The sequence below is a fragment of the Myripristis murdjan genome, chromosome 8, assembly GCF_902150065.1.
Source record: "Myripristis murdjan chromosome 8, fMyrMur1.1, whole genome shotgun sequence".
In the NCBI taxonomy this organism is placed as follows: Eukaryota; Metazoa; Chordata; class Actinopteri; order Holocentriformes; family Holocentridae; genus Myripristis; species Myripristis murdjan.
This window is the reverse complement of record NC_043987.1, coordinates 192,696-213,749: the sequence shown is the minus strand read 5'-3', so window position 1 is coordinate 213,749 and position 21,054 is coordinate 192,696. Positions and strand designations below refer to the sequence as shown.

The 21,054-nt window shown below is 43.8% G+C and overlaps 1 protein-coding gene across 1 annotated transcript in view; it reads left to right on the top strand.

Annotated features, from left to right (window-relative positions):
* LOC115364029 (xylosyltransferase 1-like) overlaps positions 1–10,380 on the top strand; it is a 178,346-nt gene extending 167,966 nt beyond the window's left edge. Inside the window, exon 11 of the mRNA XM_030058437.1 lies at positions 9,327–10,380. Coding sequence (XP_029914297.1) covers positions 9,327–9,649 — 323 coding nt within the window. The 3' untranslated portion in view covers positions 9,650–10,380. The remainder of the gene's footprint in view (positions 1–9,326) is intronic.
* Positions 10,381–21,054: the final 10,674 nt, after the last annotated feature.

Sequence of the window (21,054 nt, the reverse complement as noted above, 5' to 3'; positions counted from 1 at the left end):
AGCTTGCAGCCTGCTCCACTGTATCAGCCAACGGAGCTGTTTCACCTACCTGCAGCATGGGACAGAGACATGCCAGATGAGGATTGGCCGCTGCCTTCCCCACCAGTAACCTTTTCCGAGGATGTCCAAGAGCCCCCATGGGTACAACCTGCACCACCAGTACAGCCCCTTAGTCTTGTGGAGGAGCTCAGACAACGTCTGGAGCAGCTGGAAGCACACCTGTCACCAGCTCCATCAATTTCGTCAGGTGCTGCGCAATATGAAAATGTGCCAGGTTCAGCTACACCTTCCCAACACCTGCGAGGGAGACTTCATGCAGAAGCTGACCTCCTCCTTCTACAACCACGGTTAACTACACCAGTGCTAAGCATGGAGAAGACTCAGATTCTTCCATCTTACACTAGGGAGAGGTTCAAGTATCAAGTGCTTTGTGACCACCTCAAGTTCGAAGAGGCCCTCCTGATAGCTGACTCATACAGCAACTCACCGTACCCCTACTCTGATACCATGGCCTCGTTGATCAAACACTATGGTCAGCCCCACCAGCTGTCACTACAGCGAATTGCAGAGCTGATGGAGGAGCCCAGTATCCGAGCAGGTCACATAGCAGGATTCAGAAGGTTTGCTCTGAGAGTTCGAGCTGTGGTTTGAATGTTGGAGCAACTGGGCGAAGACGGGCGCATAGAGCTGTAGTGTGGGTCCCATGTGGCCAGGCTAATGAGGAAGCTTCCTCAGGACCTCTGTGCCACTTTCCGCCGTCACCGGGGAGAGGGAGTCCCGTCATTGATGGACTTCACCGAGTGGCTTGAATATGAGCTGGTAATCCAGGAGGGCGGAGACAGGCTCAACAAGATAGATGATGTGCAGAAGGGGAGAGGCGGATCTAAGAAGGAGTGCGACAAGGACAAGAGAGCTGCAAAGAGGACCATGACTGTGCTGCATGGTGCCACCCATGACACAGCCCCTCAGGTACGCCCAGCCAAAGTTCAAGCCCCTCAAGAGACCCTGGAAAAGCCTAAAGCTTATTGCCCCTACTGCAGCAATACACAGCACTTTCTGGATCAGTGCTTGAACTTCAAGCAACTGACCAAGGAGCAAAAGACCACATGGGTGAAGTCCAACAACCGTTGCTGGCGCTGTGGGTAGTGTAGGTTGAAAGTATTGTGCAAGGTATGCAAGGGAAAGCACCTTGAGGCCTTCCATGAGGTGAATCTTCGGGCTGTAGGGACCGCCGCAGGGCATGTCACTGGTGCAGAGGTGAAGGCACCTACAGATGTGCTGTACCTGGATCGGAGAGCTGGCTGTAACGAGGTCCTCTTGAAGGTCAGTAAAGTGTTCAGTAAAGTCTTCAAAATGGTGACCACACCCTGGAGATGTCCCCATATTAGACGATGGCTCAGAGGACAATCCTCCTCGAGGATGCTGCTCAGAGGCTGAAGCTTCAGGGATCACCGGAGAGTCTCACCATAAGAACAGTCCGACAGGATGTAAGGACACTACATGGCTCATCAGTGACATTTAAAATCTCCCCGGCTGGTCAGCCGACAAAGACATTCACCATTAAGAGGGCCTTCACTGCAGGTGAGCTAGGCTTAGCTGAACACTCTTATCCATTGAAGAGACTTCAGCGCAGATATAAGCACCTCAAGACGTTTCCTCTGCTGCCATTCACGAATGCCCATCCGCTACTCCTGATAGGCTCAGACTGCCCTCACCTGGTGACGCCTATTGAACCTGTCCGACTCGGCCCACCTGGGGGCCCAGCTGCAGTGAAGACCCGACTAGGCTGGACACTGCAATGGCCATTTAAGTCTCTCCAACAGTGCAGCCACCAACAGCAGTGCCTGTTCCTGGCCACTACCTTGCCAGCAGCTGAACCTTTTTACCAGGTAGAGAAGCTCTGGCAACTGGACACTCTTCCATACAGGAGTGAAAAGCTGGTGACAAGGTCAAGGAGAGACCAAGAGGCCATAAACCTCCTGGAGAAGAAGACAATGAGAGTGGAGGTAGAGGGTCTATGCAGATACGCCACCCTACTGTTGCATGTGAGTAACATGACCACACTCAGAGTGGAGCCCGAAGCAGTACTCCCTAGCTTGCGTGGCATAGAGAAGCGTCTCAGCAGAGACCCGGTGAAGGCAGAGGCTTACCAAGCTGAGATGATGAAGCTGGAGAAGGCAGGCTATACCACCAGAGTGAGCCAGGAGCAAGTGCAAAGCAGTGGGGAGTCTTGGTTCATTCCCCACCACCTGGTGACACACAATAGGAAGAACAGAGTTGTTTTCAACTGTTCTTTCACCTATAGAGACCAGAACCTCAACGAGCTGCTATTGCCCGGCCCAAACCTAGGCACATCTCTCCTGGGTGACCTGTTGCGGTTTAGGGAGCACTCCATTGCCGTCAGCAGTGATATAAAGGGAATGTTCCATCAGGTGAGACTGCTATCTGAAGACTGGCCTCTGTTGCGCTTTCTTTGGCGCAACCTACAGAGAGACTCCCAACCCAGTGCGTATGAGTGGCAGGTCCTTCCCTTTGGGACTACTTGTTCACTATACTGTGCAATATATGTCCTACAGAGCACTCTCCTCCCACCATGAGGAACATTTACAGAGTATTGGCCAGTCAATACGATCCCATAGGGTTCCTCACACCATTCACTACGAGGGCCAAAGTGCTGGTTCAGCAGTTATTGGACAAGAAGCGGGAGTGGGATGACCCGCTGTTGCCTGGTGACCTACTCATAGCTTGGCAAACCTGGGAAGAGGAGTTAAAACACATGGATGACATCAGACTGCCTTGTTGCTATGTGAGCCCAGCCATGGACAGTGCAGCCAGTAAGCAGGAGGTGCACATCTTCTGCGATGCATCACACCATGAGTATGGTAGTGTGGGACACCTGCGCACAGAAGATACAGAGGTGCGTGTGGAGGTGGCCTTCCTGACAGCCAGGTCCAGAGGTCCAGAGTTGTGCGCTGCCCTCACTGGCACCCAGCTCGCTAACCTGCTAGTCCGAAAACTCACACTGGAGGTGTCCAGAGTGGTCATGTGGACAGATTCCACAATGGTCCTTGCCTGGATCCAGTCGGACTCCTGCCGCTTTAAAGTGTTTGCAGGAACTCGCATTGTGGAAAACAGGAGTTGACTGACAGCCAGGCCTGGCGCTACGTGGAGACAGCAGAGAACCCAGCGGATGACCTCACCGAGGGAAAACCCTATAGGATCTCACGGGTGAGAATCGTTGGACCCATGGCCCCCCCTTCCTGTGGCTACCATCTGACCAATGGCTAGCACACCCAGCCACAGGAAGTGAAGACATTACTGAAGAGCTGTGAAGGCCCACAACCTGTTTGGTTGCCACGGTAGCCACCATTGACCACTCCCTACCTGATGCTCAGCAGTTTAGCAGCTTCAGTGAACTGGTAAAGGCAACCGCGAGGTACCTTCATGGGGCGGCTGCTGATGCTGAGGAGACTCCCACAGCAGAGGAATTTAAGGAAGCAGAACTCAGCATCCTGCGGTCCGCTCAAAGAGACAGCTTCCCTGAAGAAGTCCAGTGCCTAGCAGCTGGGAAACCAGTCTCCTCATCCAGTCGTTTAATCACACTGGCTCCAGAATATGACACATTGCTTCAACTGATACATGTGGGCAGCCGACTGTGGGGGATGATGCAATCCATCCTGTTGTCCTTGACCCAAGACATGCTGTGACCAAGCTGCTCATCCAAGGTGGATAATGACCTGAAACACCCAGGTGCAGAACGACTCTTTGCAGAGCTGAGGAGAAAGGTTTGGATTCTTGGTGGCCGTGAAGCCATAAGAACAGAGCAGCGTTGATGTCCTGAGTGCCAAAGATGGAGAGCCCAACCAGTTAACCCCAAGATGGCAGATCTGCCTCCTGCTCGGCTCCAGCTACATCAACCAGCCTTCTTTTCCACAGGGATTGACTGCTTCGGTCCAATGCAAGTTAAGATTGGCTGTCGGAGTGAGAAGCTCTGGGGCCTGCTCTTTAAATGTCTAACGACAAGAGCTGTCCATATTGAAATGCTGTGCAGCATCAATACAGACTCTTTCCTGATGGCATTGAGGAGATTCATCTCCCGTCCTGGGAAACCAGCAGAGTTGCTCTCTAATCAGGGCACTAGTTTTAGGGGTGGAGACAGGGAGCCACAAGAAGCCTTCAACACCCTGCATCCTTCCCTACAAGCCCAGCTGGCAGACCACCAGATAAAGTTCTGCTTCAACCCACCCAGCGCTCCTCACTTCGGAGGCTCCTGGGAGAGGGAAACCCGGTCTATAAAGGCTGGCCTGACTGCCACCTTGGGCTCACAAGTCGTCAGTGAAGAGGTGCTGACCACTGTCCTGGTAGAGATTGAGGGCATTCTTAACTCCAAGCCCCTAGGCTACGTATCATCCGATGTGGCTGACCCGGACCCTGTCACCCCCAATCTGTTGCTGATGGGGCGGCCAGACCCCTCTCTAGCTCAGGTTGTGTACCACGACTCAGAACTGCTTGGCCGTCGGTACTGGAGGGCCTGTCAAGTGTTGTCCGACCACTTTTGGACACAGTTCCTGCGCCACTACCTGCCCACACTCCAAACCCGGTTTAAGTGGCAGTCAGACACCACCCTTTTTCAGCTGGGTACGGTCGTAATGATCGTCGACCCCCAATTCCCCAGAGCTTCGTGGCCTGTTGGGAAAATCAACAAGGTATTTCCTGGAACCGATGGCCTGATTGAACAGCAGTGATTGAGGTCAGGGACCATACCTACATTCGCCCCATAAGCCGTCTCATCAGACTTCCTGCTGTTCCGGACAAGGATGAACAGTGATTGATTCATTACTGCAAATTTGCTGGAGCAAATTTGGGGGCGGCTGTGCTGAAGATGTAGTTTGGAGGCCCAGCCACTTGGCGGTGCTGCAGCCAACTCGGCTGGGCCAGGACTTATATTCAAGAAGAAGAAGTTCTGTTATATGTCTGGGCAAGTCTAGTTTTGCAGTTGAAGTGAGTTGGTCCACCACTTATGTTCCTGTGTGTGTGCGTCCAGAGAAATGTAAGTTTATTGTTATTATTACATCTCTGAGAAAAGTTAGATAAATGTAGTTTTTGCTGGTTTATGTTTGCAGCTAGGCTGAAGACTCTTATATTTTATATTTATATTGTATATTATTTTGTGTATTTGAGACTACTGAATGCCGTTGCTTATTTATGTGTAGTCTGTTATTGTATTGAGTTAAGTGAGGTGTTATTATTTCTTTATTGTAAGTAAGCGCTTTAATGGCTACTTGTATTGTTTATTTCCAGAACCACACACATATACACAATGTGCGCTAATAAGCTGCAATAAAGTGCGGTAAAGTGACCAACTGCTTCATGAAGCCTTATTCATATTTAGGGCCCTATCTTGTGCCACCCGCTATCCGCTGCCACTACCCGCTACCCGCAAATTGCGGATTTAGGAGCTTCCGCTATCCCTAAACGGTATCTTGCGCCACCCACTATCCGTTATGCCGACTCTGTCATTTGCGCCTGGAGGTGTGTCCATGGGTGTGTTTCATGCGCTATCCCTAAAGTTGCTGTCTTGCGCACACACTTTAGGGATAGCGGATAGCGGGTGGTCAGGACCACCCGCTATCCGCTATCCCTAAAGTTTGGGCTGTTACGAGAGCGCGCCCAGGCGGCTTCAATGCGCGCCCCAACGGAGCCTCGCCACGCACACGGTCGGACTGATACCGGGACGCCGCCGGAATGGACTGAGTATATTACTCATATAGACTGTTTAGAGGAAAGACTGTTTTAATTGGACACTTACGCCAGCACATTTTGTTGTTTTATCATAAGCCAGCAGCTGTGCTATATTTTTATTTTTAATATTTTATTTGCCCAATCTACCTTGTCAATAAATTAGTTTACACATAGTTCCACCTCTGCCTCTTGTGTGTGTGTGGTGTGGCCCGGGGATTTTACTCAATCAGTACAACCTTGTGACACGTCCACTTGGACACATGTGGCTCCACCTCCCGAATTAACTCGCCTATAATATAATATATAATATGTATATAAAGCCAACTTGCTTTAGCCTCAGTAGAAGCCCTGAGAAAATCTACCTCCCTCTCTCCATCGGGGGTTTAGGATTTAGGATTTAGGATAGCGCATCCTGCCCTTAAAGGCAATGGCACCTGGCACACTGATTGGTTTAACTGGTGTAATGCCCAAAACACGCCTATGCATTGAGCCTCTGCAACATATATATTTGTATATATGTACAGTATCAGTCAAAAGTTTGGACACACCTTCTCATTTAATGTTTTTTCTTCATTTTCATGACTATTTACATTGTAGATTCTCACTAAAGGCATCAAAATTATGAATGAGCACATGGAATTATGTAGTAAACAAAAAAGTGTGAAATAACTCAAAACATGTTTTATATTCATGTGTGTGTGTGTGTGTGTGTGTGTGTGTGTGTGTGTGTGTGTGTGTGTGTGTGTGTGACTGAATGTATCTATCTATATGGATAGATATCTATAGATATATAGATATCTATACATGCACTCCTGATCAAAAGTTTAAGACCACAGCCTTTAAAAGCCCAAATCTTTGCAAAAATGTGGATTCAGTGTCATTTTCTGTCAGGTATCCACACTGTCATGACCTCCTGATGGCAAAGGCAAAAAAGCTTTCTCTCCTTGAACGCAGTCGGATTGTTGAGCTGCATAAGGCCTCTCGCAGCATGCCATTGCTGCTGAGGTTGGACGCAGTAAGACAGTCATTTTAAACTTCTTAAAAGATCATGAGGGTTATGGAACAAAAAAGTCAAGTGGTAGACCCAAAAAAATTTCACCGGCACTGAGCCGGAGGATCCAATTGGCTGTCCGTCAAGACATGGGCCGATCCTCGGCCCAAATTAAGCTTGTCACCGGTGCCAGCTGCAGTCCCATAATCATCAGACGGCATCTGCGAGAGAAGGGTTTTAAGAACAAAAAATGTCTTCAAAGGCCTCGTCTCCTTCAATGGCACAAAATTACCCATTTGGAGTTTGTACGAGAGCACCAAACATGGGAAATTGAAAGGTAGAAGAAAGTTTTATTCTCTGATGAGAAAAAATGTAACCTTGACGGTCCTGATGGCTTCCAACGTTACTGGCATGACAAGGAGATCCCACCTGAGATGTTTTCTACACGGCACAGTGGAGGGGGCGCCATCATGATATGGGGGGCTTTTTCACAATACCCGCCTGACAAAGGACCATCCTGCGTGTTCCCCTGATCTAAATCCAATTGAGAACATTTGGGGTTGGATGGCAAGGGAAGTTTACAAAAATGGACCCCAGTTCCAGACAGTGCCCTCCGTGAAGCCATCTTCACCACTTGGAGCAACATTCCCACTAGCCTCCTGGAAACACTAGCATCAAGCATGCCGAAACGAATTTTTGAGGTGATTAACAAGAATGGAGCAGTGACTCATTACTGAGTCCTTTTTTGAAAAATGTATTTCTGTTCTAGGGGGGTTTGGGTTTTTTTTGAGATATGGTCTTAAACTTTTGATCAGCTGATGAACAGCCTATTTCAGTTTAATGGTTGTTTGCAATAAATTGCTTACTCAATTTTTTTTTGTCTCACGCCCATTTCTTCTTTTTGCATTTTGAAGCTCGACTTAGAACCTTCTTAAGATCCAACAGTGCAAAATGTAAATTCTTCCAATTTTTCAACTGGTCTTAAAATTTTGAACAGGAGTGTTTATCTATCTATCTATCTACACACTACTCACAAAAAGTTAGGGATATTTGGCTTTCGGGTGAAATTTATGGAAAATGTAAAAAGTTCACGCTACAGTGATATTATATCATGAAAGTAGGGCATTTAAGTAGAAGCATACACTGGTGATTTCCTCATCTCAAACAATTTATTGAAACAAAAGCCAACAACAGTGGTGGGTATACCACAACAAAAAATGTCAATGTCTCAATAAGTTGTCATGTGCCCTTGAGCATCACTTACAGCTTGACAACACCGTCTCATGCTGTTCACAAGTCGACTTATTGTCTGCTGAGGCATGGCATCCCACTCTTCTTGAAGGGCGGCCCTCAGGTTGTTGAGGTTCTGGGGTACAGAGCTCCAAGCCTCTACACGGCGACTCAGCTGATCCCATAGGTTTTCTATGGGATTCAGGTCTGGAGAAAGTGCCGGCCACTCCATCTGAGGTACCCCAGTCTCCAGCAACCGTTCCCTAATGATACGACCTCGATGAGCTGGAGCATTGTCGTCCATGAAGATGAAATTAGGCCTGTGTTGTTCATGCAGGGGCACAATGACTGGATTAATGATGTTATTCAGGTAGTATGGGCTTGTCACTGTACCATACACAAAGTGTAGGGCAGCTCTGTACTGACTAGACACACCTGCCCACACAGTAACACCACCACCACCAAAGGCTCGTCTGGTGACAACAGTGGCTGATGCATAGGGCTCTCCTTGACGTCTCCAACATCGTTGGCGGTCATCATTTCTGCTCAACATGAATCGGCTTTCATCAGAGAACAGCACTGAGGCCCACTGGTCCCTCGTCCAGCGTAAATGCTCCCTGGCCCATGCAAGACGATGACACCTGTGCCTGGTGGTGTGGTCAGGTACCGTTGCAGGTCGTCTGGCACGCAGACCATGCTGATGTAAACGGTTTTGAATGGTCTGACGTGACACTTGGGTGCCTCTCACCTCCCTTAAACGTGCCTGGAGTTGAGTGGCATTCATCATCCAGTTCCGCAGGGCACTGTTCACAATGAAGCGGTCATCAGTGTGGGATGTGGCCAAAGGACGTCCACTTCTATGACTCTTCCAGTCTCTCTGTATCTCTGTTGCAACCTACTGATGACACTCTGTGACACTCTAAGCTCAGTGGCCAAACAAAGTGTGAACAGCATGATGAGGAGGACTGTTTAAATACCAATTCTAATTGAACCAGGAAATTTATTGGTCGATTCATGGATCAAACACCTGTTGTGAATTTTGCCGTTAAACTCCTTGTTAGAGAACAGCAACTTGTGCAAAAAGTACTGAAACATTGAACAGTTGGACATGTGCTTTCAAAAGTTTACAGAAGGTCACATTAAGTTCACCTGTAAAGGTTAGAATGCATTTTAGGTTCATCCTGAAATTTCACCCGAAAGCCAAATATCCCTAACTTTTTGTGAGTAGTGTATAACTGAATGTAGATAAAGATATAAAGATATAGATATATTCAGTTAGTGGAACTTGAAGAGTGTTGAAAACTGCTTTTCCAGTCTTTGAGTTTTGTCTTTTGCACTCCTTCCCCCTCTGTCCCAACTATAGAGGAGACTCAGCGGCTACATGGTGGCCCGAGCAGGAACTCCTACATGGAGCAGAGCTTTCATGGCCTGAACCCAGTGCTGCGACTGCCAGTGAGCCTGGGCACTGTGGAGGAGGCAGAGGCCAACGCTAGCCTGACAGGGGCACCACTGCGCCGCTGGGTCGACCAGCTGCTGGAGAGCCGCTGGTCCGCTGCTGACGTCTGTTCAATTGGCCCCAGTACCTGTCCCATTATGCGACGCTGCCACCTCACTGCCTGGAGCTCTGTTAGCCCTGACCCGAAGTCTGAACTAATCCCTCCGAGGAAGGACGGACGAATCAGGTAGCAGGACAGAATGAGGAATGGTGAGTGGATAAAGAGATGGACAATGACTTGTTTTTGTTGGTATTTATTTATTTAAAAAGTAGTTTGAAGACACAGATGAAGCGCTGGATGGGACTTTGAATATGAAACAGACTTGGATGCTGAAGGAAACCAACTCCTGTCATTGTTATTTGGGATAACAAAAGAATGTGTGTGCGTGTGTGTGTGCATGAGAGAGAAAGCGAAAGAGAGAGAGGGAGAGAGAAAGAGAAAGAGAACGAGAGAGTTGAAAGTGTGCGTCAGAACTCCATACCTCTTGTTGAGTTGTATGAATTTGTGTGTGTGTGTGTGATTGTGTATGTGTTTGTGTATGTTTGTGTCTCTTTTTTCTGTGCCATGTCTGAATCGTTCAGACTGCCTGAGACTTGAAATGTGTCTGTTGTGATACTGGAACTCAGAAGAAAATGACCTCAGTTTTCTTTTCTCTTTTCTTTCCATCATTCTGTCATCGTGTAGGGACTGACATTTGTGTGAGAGCATACAGTGGTATGTGACAGTATTTATTCAAAGATTTCTATAAATTAAATTAGTTTTTTAGTCAGTGACTAATATTTTATATGCTGATTTTGGTGCAGCAGGTGTTATTTTTTGGGGGAAAAAACTGATACAATATTGGCCTCTTTTTGTAAAGGCCCTTTCAAGCATTTGTCATGAAATGTGTCAGGATCTCATTAAATAGACTCCTCTCCTCAATGTCCTGCCTTCCCTGTTCTGATATGACACCAGAAGTTAGCAACTGACTATGTGGTGGAAAGAGATGTAACAGCCACCCTCATGAAGTTGATTTTGCATGAGGTCTTTTTCATACATTTCTGACATACAAAACCATTGAATTTACAATGTAGACAAAGAAATTCTGCCTTTTCTTCCACAGGAAAACCAAGTCTCTGCTAGCAGGATTTGCTTCATTAGTAAATAAATACTGATTCAGTTCTAATGATGAACAAAAGAAGGCTATTTTTATCCACAATTTTTGTGTACTCTGATCTCACTTGAACTGAACTTGAAGAAATTGGACCTCTAATATGACACACACACACACACACACACACACACACACACACACACACACACAAAGACTCTTATGTATGGTGGAATGGGTGTTTTTCTCATACATGACATTAAAAGCCTGTGTTGAATAAATGAATGCAATGATATTTAAATGCATAAATTAATGATAGTTAGTTCTGAGAAAACATGTCAGAATTATCTCATTTATTTAGAAACACAGAGCAGAATGTTTTGCCCATGACAACTGTTCTCAAAATTATTATTCTCATTAATTCAGAAAAACAGCAGATTGTTTCATGAAAATGTCTCTCAGTTTTGTTTTGTTTTTTTGACATAATTCTCTCAAATTTACAGAGAAACGGCAAAATTTCATTCAGAATTTAAATCTGAATTTTTGCCGTAACATTCATGACATGAAATTGCATTTAGATGCACCTTTAGGTTTTCATGGTGTTCAGTGCTGGACATTGTGCCAGACAGTTGAATAATCAACTTTGCCAACCTCTCCAATATATACAATCATTTTGTAGTATTTTTTTCATGAATAAAGAAGCCATTCTGAACAGTGCAAGTGGAATAAATATAACCAGTGTTATTGTTTGCCATGACAATGTTAATAGGACCAAACTGGAGACCAGTGCTATTTCCTGTAGTCTTCACCATGTATTGGAAATATAGAAATTGTATGGGTAGTACTGGCGGGAAGATTTATAGGCCTTTGATCACACAAGAGTATTTAATGGTAGTTCACCTTACCAAAGCAACAGCTGTAACATTCACTGATGATCACTGGCTGTTGTATGGATCTTTCTGTCCCTGTCTCCACAAGACATTAAAATGCGTCTTAGGTGATCCGATCACAAGTGCACAGCTCTCAATCCATTCATTCACACCTGACATTAAAATGGGCCTCCACATGTGTTTCACCTGCCCACTTGTGATCAGATCTCAGTTTCCTGCTCTATATGCAAATGAACACGCATCTTTTCCATTTGCAGGTTGTTGTTTTTTTAAGTTGGGGGTGGGGAGTGAGAGAGATGTAGTCACCTGAAATGTTTTTCACTTCACAGGTGTGCCTTGTCAGGGTTCATTTGTGGAATTTTTTGCCTTCTTAATGGGGTTGGGACAATCAGTTGTGTTGTGCAGAAGTCAGGTTGGTACACAGCTATAACAGCCCTATTTGACAACTGTTAGAATTCATATTATGGCAAGAATCAATCAGCTAAGTAAAGAGAAACGACAGTCCATCATTACTTTAAGAACTGAAGGTCAGTCAGGCTGCAAAATTGCAAAAACTTTGAATGTGTCCCCAAGTGCAGTCGCAAAAACCATCAAGCGCTATGACGAAACTGGCTCATATGAGGACCGCCCCCAGAAAGGAAGACCAAGAGTCATCTCTGCTGTTGAGGATAAGTTCATCCGAGTCACCAGCCTCAGAAATCGCAAGTTAACAGCACCTCAGATTAGAGCCCAGCTAAATGCCACACAGAGTTCTAGTGGCAGACACATCTCTACATCAACTGTGCAGAGGAAACTGCGCGAATCAGGCCTTTGTGGTCAAATAGCTGCTAAGAAACCACTACTAAGGAAAAGCAACAAGCAGAAGAGATTTGTTTGGGCCAAGAAACACAAAGAATGTCTATTCTTTGTGTGACTCTTGGTCTTCCTTTCCTGGGGAGGGCCTCATGTGAGCCAGTTTCGTCGTGACTGCACTTGGGGACAGATTCAAAGTTTTTGCAATTTTGCGGCCTGACTGACCTTGCTATTGACTCTTGTTTTGAGCTTCTGGTACCCCAGACACAGGTGTACCTGGGGGTACACCTGATTGGCATGTGATAAGCTGTTGTGGCACCATTTAATATGGAAATAAACAGGCAAATGTATAAGATTTATTGCCAAGAAGCATTACTACAACAAAGAAATAATCTACCAAACACAAATTTCCTTACTTTTTGTGTGATATATCTCTGAACATTTAAATCATAAGAGAAGTGACTTTCTCCACAAAACACTCTCAAACTTCTATTTATTTTCTCTTCCTGCGCTTCAAAAAGTCCATCTCACCTATTTGAAAGCACATTTTATGTTAGCTTGAATTTTTTTCATATAATGAATGAATTGGTGTAAATAAGTATTTTGTAAAATATGTAATAGGTGATGTACAGTTTTTAAGTTAATTACATATAAAGGTTCAACTAGGGCTGGGCCATATACCAAAAATTCACCGATACCGAAAGGGCATGTTCATGTCCCTTTAAGACACTGTACTACGTGTACAGTGTGTGTAGTCACATGACTCCACCTCCTCCAGTCTACAACAAGAAGGGAAAGAGAAGGGAAAGAGAGAAAGATGGAGGACGGTTCAAATGTAGACGGTTCAAATGTAGAAGCAGCTGCTGCTGCAGCTGAGGTAGCTGAAGTAGATTTAGTCGAGGACGACTTGCTTGTCATATTTTATACTTTTAAACTTGTTTTGATTGTCAGTTGTTCAATAAATTTAACTAAAAATATTTAATTTGTATTTTCTTCAATTATTCTCAGACAGCACTGAGTTAGAGTTGCACTTCTCAGGCATGCAAACTTGTCACCTTTCGGCTACAATCGCCATTTTTTTGGTCAATCGGGTCATTCACGTGAATCGCGTAGTTTAGAAGAGACGCCTGGCTTCCAAAGTCCGATTGAAAGTTTTAAAGTTAGTTTGAAGGAACCACCTTACGTTAAATTAGACCTTGCATAACATTATGCTTCGAGCAAAATGGCTAACGTTAGTTAGCAAGACAAGCGGGCCATATGATGCTGGAATTTCCATTAGCAAGATAGCGAACTAATTAGCCAGCTAACGTTAGCTAGTTCTAATGTTAATTCCAGCATGGTCTGCTTGTTTTGCTAACTAACTTTAGCCATTTAGCTCTAAGCATATGCTTGCTACGTAAGGGCCTAGTCTTCCAGCTAGCTAGCTAACTAGCAACTCCTGTTATAGGAGGGGGGGAACCCCCCCGGACCCCTGTGACACTGTCACCTTTTTTACTGTGAGGAGTTTGCATGTCTGACTTCAGTAAATACAGCAGTTATAGCAAGTAGGAATTATCGGCCACTTATCGTTACTGAGGTGAGGTGCTTAATATGTCATGATATTGATTTGAGGCCATATCGCCCAGCCCGAGGTTCAACTTCTTTGCATTGCACTGTTGGTACCACAAGTCATGTGACTGTTTTGAAGCATTTTAAGAGATGACATTGATGTATAATGTCTGGATTTTGTTAATGCTTCAGATTCAGGAGGATAATCACAATTGAGAGATTATCATTGTTCACTGATGGAATATTATCTAAGTAACTGTTGCAAGATGTGACTGTCAGCTCCTACTGCCTTCCTCTTTTGTCTCTCCTTTTTAGTGTGTTTCTCTCCATGTGTCAAATTTTTGTTCCCATCTTTTCATTTGTTATTGTCAATCAACTATCAGTGTATTTCTTCCTGTGCTTCTTCATTCTGTCTTGCTCACTGTTTCCATTACTGCTTGGTTTTTGTTTCTCTCTCTGGAAGTAATGGTGTTGTGCCTTAGCTGGACCCTCCGTGAAAGTATCAACAACTGCCTGAAATGTCCAAAAACTAAAAAAAAAAAAAAAGACCTGTTGTGAATGCCTTATGAATGACCTTACATTGTAAAAATAAAAACACAACCTCACTTTTACCAGTGCCATATAGTTAACATTAATGTATTTCTATATAGGTGGAAGCTAATGCCAGCAGAGATTAGAAAAAAAAAGTTTTTTTTTTTTTGGGCATTTCTACTTTATTTAATAATTACAGCAGAGAGAGACAGGAAATGCAGGTAAAAGAGAGGGGACAACATGCAGCAAAGGGACTGGAGTTGGATTTGAACCCAGGACACTGCAGTAAGGATGCAGCCTTAACTACGATTCAAGTATGATTTCACCCTCCTCTTATTAGCATAATGACAAAAAATATATATGGAAGGATACTCATGGTCTAATGTGCATCTATAGAGCCATCACATCTGGCTCCATCATTAAGGCCCACTGGAAAAGTAGCTGTTAGCAAACAATGGCTGAATACGGCCAAGCTAGAAAAAAAGAAATGTTTGAAAAAGCTCGGGGCGGTATGGTGGTGCAGTGGTTAGCATTGTCTCCTCACAGCAAGAAGGTCCTGGACTTGATTCCAGGGTCCTTTCTATGTGGAGTTTGCATGTTCTTCCCGTGTCTGTGTGGATTTCCGCCGGAAGATCTGGTTTCCTCCCATAGTTCGAAGACATGCATGTTATGTGAACAGAGAGATACCAGGTGTGAATGTGCTTGTTTATCTGTCTGCCCTGTGATGGACTGGCGACCTGTTCTAGGTGTTCCCCTGCCTCCCCAATGAGCACTGGGATAGGCTCCAGCACCCCCTGCAACCCTGATGAGGATAAGTAGTTGGAAAAATTAACGAATGAATGGAAAAGCTTGGAGTGGTGTGTCAGTATATCCATTCAGTAACATTCTAAGTGAATAGTGAAATAGGTTAATAGTGGATATGTTAATTTGTTTCCAAAGGTATCTTCCTGTAATAGTATAGCAGTCAGTGCTCCACAACACTGTGGGCCATGTTTTTGTGCTGCCAGCGAGTTACAAATGTAATTTGGTGTATAACTAGTTTTGGCATGTTTTCTTGGTCCAAACTAAACTCACCAGCACTGAGATGGTTGGGGTGGTGCAACTGGATGTCAATGTTGCCTTCACCCATCAAAAGCAGATCCTGCAATGTGCATTTTCTATTTTGGAGGCATTAGTTGACAGAGGCGTATTAGGCCAGAGGACTGTGGATGGTCCTCTTCACATCACATGAACTCCTTTATGTATGTTATGTTTGATTTTGTCACACAGATTCAAATTCTTGTCACAGTATAAACATGTAGGCTACTTGCACAGCAAAGTTCAACAATATGGTTTTATTTTGATAAGGGCAACAATTCCAGAACTGGGTTAGATTATAAACTATATGAAAGATGGACAATGCATCACCACTTCCTCCCACTGTCCAACCCTGAGGTCCAAATATCCTGGCAATGGAGGAAAAGCAAAGGCTGCCATCTTGTGTAGTTTGGAGCCAGAGTCTGTTCCTTAGTGCCTGGGAGTGTAGCGCTGCGGGCTCAAGGTCCCGCCCCTGAACTTTTTACATAGCCTGGACCTCCAATTTTACACTCTTGGGGTTGATTTTGCCACTGCAATTGATGGATTGTTAAATTAAGGTAAATAAAGTGACTATTATTAACCTTTACAGACTTTTTTAAATTTCATCCACTCACCCTGTTAAGGACTCATTGAGTCCTCCTGACAGTGGAAGGTATAACCTTTGGTAATGGTTAATGGTTTCATCTTTTCAGATTATTATTGTTTGGATATGTCACTGACTTTCATTCCCACCATTGCTGTGATAATTCAATCAATTAGACTGATAATTTAACCCTTTTATGGCCAATTTCCTTTCACACGCACACACACACACACACACACACACACACACACACACACACACACACACAAAATATATATTCTTTTAAACACCCCAAAATTGAAATATTTTATATAATAAAATATTTGTAATAATTTTTTTAATATTTTATATAAATACTTTTTACTATTTACTTTTTTTGCAGTGTAAGACTGAAGTAAAAAATAACTTTAACCCCGCTGAGGACTCATAAGTCGGGTTTACATCCAATATATCACATATTTTAACCGAACTTTAAGAAAATCGGCAAAACAAAATGCAAATTTATGCGCATTTCCATCCACTGCAGAAGAAGAGGGCGCAACGTGATGACGTATTACAGGCGCGTCAGTCAAAATAGTATTTCTTTGTTGTTTGTTTCCAGTATAGCATTAATACTGTTTTCTTTAATTAGTTCAAGAAAAGTTAAAGTCTCTTCTTAGGTCCAAACATACCGGGTGTTGTTGTCATCTGCCGCCATTTTTGGTCTATACAGTGGAGTGGAAAACACATGATTATAAACGTCACCGTTCATTCAGTAAACCTGTTTCCATAGCACTTATTTGCATTTTCCTTTTATCGATACACCAACTTTTCCCACTCCCCCAAGCGTAAAACTTTTTTGCAATATTTGGAGTTTTCAAATTTTCAGTGTTTCCATTCGGGTTATTAATGCGCAAATTGAAAACAGTAAAACAGTACAGTAACAACGGCGGTCAATGAGAGACCCATTGCAGCATTTCAAGGCTGGGAATTCAAGGTGGGGAATCCAAAGTGGGGACCTTTCAGAGCAGGGACAAAACCAAAACAAACAGTAGGAGCAGTACTATGTTTTTGCAGGTGCAGTTGTGGTAAAAGTATAGTGTATCCCCAGCTCTCAGTTCGGTCATTTAGGTCCTACCGTCAAGATGGATAGATGCAGGTACTCCAAGCGGGACATGTATTGTAAAAAGGTGCTTGAGTATTTGTGGTAGCTGGAGGAGTTGGAACGTCAATGTGAAGCCTTGGCTGCTGCCCCCAGCCAGACTAGATCTCTGTCCGGCCTCTCAAACTCGGAAACCGCCAGTAACCAGCACCCCCCACCCCCTCCTCCGTCACTTCTGACGACAAGAAGAAGAAGACTAACAGCATTGTTTCGAACCCCAACCACGTCCTGACCAGTGAATATAAATTATTACCATCAAACCGAAGATACAGAGTTCCACAGTTTCGAGATTAGACTGAAGCACTCTTTTGTGCATCAGTCAATCCTAAAACTGAACACAGAGCTTAATCCTCAATCTGAGGCACGGTGAAGGGTTATTGTTCTTCAGTCACTGTGACACTGTGTTTTTTTTTTTTTTTTTTTTTGTGTATAATGCTGTTTGTAAAATGTCATGTTAAATGTTTGTAAATGGAGCTACCAAGGTGCAAGACAAATTTCAGACTCGTGTCTGACAATAAAAGTAAAGTAGTAGTAGTAGTAAGACGAGAAGAAGAAAACCCCAGTGAAGTCAGGGAAGCCTCTGGTAGTGACTCTGGGTCCTCAGCCGAGGATTCACCGAGCAGCGTCTTGAACTCACTGGAAGATGACAAGGAGTGGCCGCTCCAGCCTGAGGAGAACTAGATAGATAGATAGATAGATAGATAGATACTTTATTCATCCCGCAGGAAATTCACAGTTTTTCAGCAGTATCCACAGATTACAGATTAAATAAAATAAAAAAGATTAAAAAAAATAAAGAATAAGATCTAAGTACAGCAGAATAAGATCTGAGTACAACAGAATAAGATCTAAGTACAAGCCAGTGTGCAAAAAGCAATGTGCAACAACAAAAAAAAAACTAGTCTGATCCCCACTGAGAAGGCAAGAAACGTTGGGTCACGCCGAGGATTTCCAAGTCAGGGATAACCACTGTCACTCTTCACCGACTCTCTGACATTGCCCGCTGACTTTTGTTACGCAGGAGGTCCTTGAGTTAGTCCTGAAGTGCACAACTCAGACCTCCAGCCCCGTTATGCTGGTGTCGGAATGGCCAAGCACACTACATACTATCGAGGCAATAGGTGAGAAAGATTTGGGTGCAGAGCCTCCTCCTAATAAATGCAATAAAGATTTAAAATAAAAGTTTATATGTTAATATAAGTTGATGATGTGTATGAAAGTTCAGTATAACATTTGTTCGTTTTTCCATATGCTAAATAGATGTCCTTGTCTGTCCTTGCCTGAGACTTAAGTGCATACCACCTTTTTTCACAGTCATCAGTGGTCCAGGTGATGAATGGGAAAGCTGCATTGATCTGGGGAGATATCTGTTCAAAACTAGTACCAATCTCTGAGATTAATTTAGAAGCAGCTGATTCCCTGATCTGGTGAGCCAGGATTTTTCTGTTTTTCCCTCTTTCTTATTAAATCTTTGACAAGCTCATGTAATCGAATTAGGTATCTCTGAAGTTCAAAGGAGATTAAATTCAGTTTGAAGGTAAAGTATTTCTTTATACAACTCGGTAAGGGAGAAAGTGCATATTGTTGAAGAATTTGGCTTGTCAGAGTGTTACGCTGCTCTTCATGCAGTCCTGTGGTAAATGCTTTTTGTGAAATAATCTGTCCTTGACTGTAGGCTATGCCTTAAGGGCTTTCCAGATCATGCTCTTAGAAATATCTGGTGTGTCATTTGTTGAGAGATAGAACTGTATTTGATTAGTTACATTATCAACAAAGGATTTGTTAGATAATAAGGTGTTGTGGAATTTTGGGAATTTTTTGGAAAATTGGGAATACTTCACATTCTATTCCAAATCAAAACATGAAGAAAAAATTATCAAATATGTTATTACTCTACAGAAAGTGAAGAAAAAGGAATATTAGGCTGTTCAAAAAAATAGCAGTGTCTGCATTTTTCTTTACAAACTCAAACATTTACTGTATAAACTGAAAAATGCTTGAAGATTTAGCTTTCCTGTGAATCACTGAACTAATATTTAGTCGTATAACCATGGTTTCTGAGAAATGCTTCACATCTGTGTTGCATGGAGTCAGCCAGCTTTTGGCACCTGTGAACAGGTATTCCAGCTCAGGACGATTGGACTACATTCTACAATTCCTCTGCATTTCTTGGTTTTGCCTCAGAAACAGCATTTTTGATGTCACCGCACAAGTTTTCTATTGGATTAAGGTCCAGGGATTGGGCTGGTCACTCCACAACGTTAATCTTGTTGGTCTGGAACCAAGATGCTGCTCACTTATTGGTGTGTTTGGGGTCGTTGTCTTGTTGAAACACCCATTTCAAGGGCATTTCCTCTTCAGCTTAAGGCAACATGACCTCTTCAAGTATTTTGATGTATTCAAACTGATCCATGATCCCTGGTAAGCGATAAATAGGCCCAACACCATAGTATGAGAAACATCCCCGTATCATGATGCTGGTGCCACCATGCTTCACTGTCTTCACTGTGTACTGTGGCTTGAATTCAGTGTCTGGGGGTCGTCTGACAAACTGTCTGCAGCCCCTAGCCCCAAAAAGAACAATCTTGCTTTCATCAGTCCACAAAATGTTGCGCCATTTCCCTTGAGGCCAGTCAATGTGTTCTTTGGCAAATTGTAACCTCTTCAGCACGTCGTTTTTGCAACAGTGAGACTTTGCGGGGGCTTCTTGTCCATAGCTTGGCTTCACATACGCCTCTTCTAATTGTTAGAGTACTCACAGGTAACTTTAGACCTTCTTTGTTCTCCCTGGAGCTGATCATTGGCTGAGTCTTTACCATTTGGGCTATTCTTCAATCTATTTGAATGGTAGTTTTCCATTTTCTTCCACGTCTTTCTGGTTTTGGTTGCCATTTTAAAGCATCTGAGATCATTTTAGCTGAGCAGCCTATCATTTTCTGCACTTCTTTATATGTTTTCCCCTCTCCAATCAACTTTTTAATCAAAGTACGCTGTTCATCTGAACAATATCTGGAACGACCCATTCTACTAAGATTTTCAGAGAAATGCACCATAACCAGCATGTACAACATTTGCTGCCTTCGTCCTTGAATAAGGGCCACCTGTTTCACACCTGTTTTTTCACAGAATGAATGACCTCTCCAATTGAACTCCACACTGCTATTATTTTGAACACGCCCTTTTCAATTAATGATTCAGTTACACAGAATCAGCAGCATGCAAGTCATGACTGTTGGATCTGTTGGTTTTCTATTACTCTACTGCACCTACTAGTAAATTATTTGCCATGTAGGAATATAATTTCTACCAAAAACAGTGATTGATGTGGTTAGTGATGTTGAACTGCTATTATTTTGAACACAACTGTATGCTGCAAACATAATTCACTCTGGACCAGGTTATGTTCAGAGTTTGGCTTAAAATTGTCTTTTTTTCCCTGTTTTCCTCAGGTAATATGGCTATTTACTAGGGATGAGCAAGTACACCACTATCTGTATCTGTATCTGTAAGTGGGCGGGGCTTAACCCAGAAGTTGGCTGCGTTTGACCAGAAATGGTGGGGCTTAACCAGTAGGTTATTTTAAGCCTGAAATTGATACGGGTTGATCAGAAGTTGCTATATTTATTGTTTATTGGGAAACTATTTACAGAACAGCCTCAGAAGCTTCAGATAAATGTTTTTGATCACAATAGTTGTGGAAAATCCCTCTCTCACCTCTCTGAACTTTCTACTTGCCACCTCACTTGTGTAGGCGGAGCCCAAGAGGTGGGTGGAGCCCACAGGTGATAAATTCATGCAGCTCACTTTCAGTCATTCTTTGGCTGAGAACAAAGGAGCTGGCTGTCCCTGTGGTGATCATCCCTCCAAATGCTGAGCTGTGTATTTGATATGTGAGTTTTATTGAGTTGGCTTTCTTTGGTTTAAATGCATAGATTTGATCTAG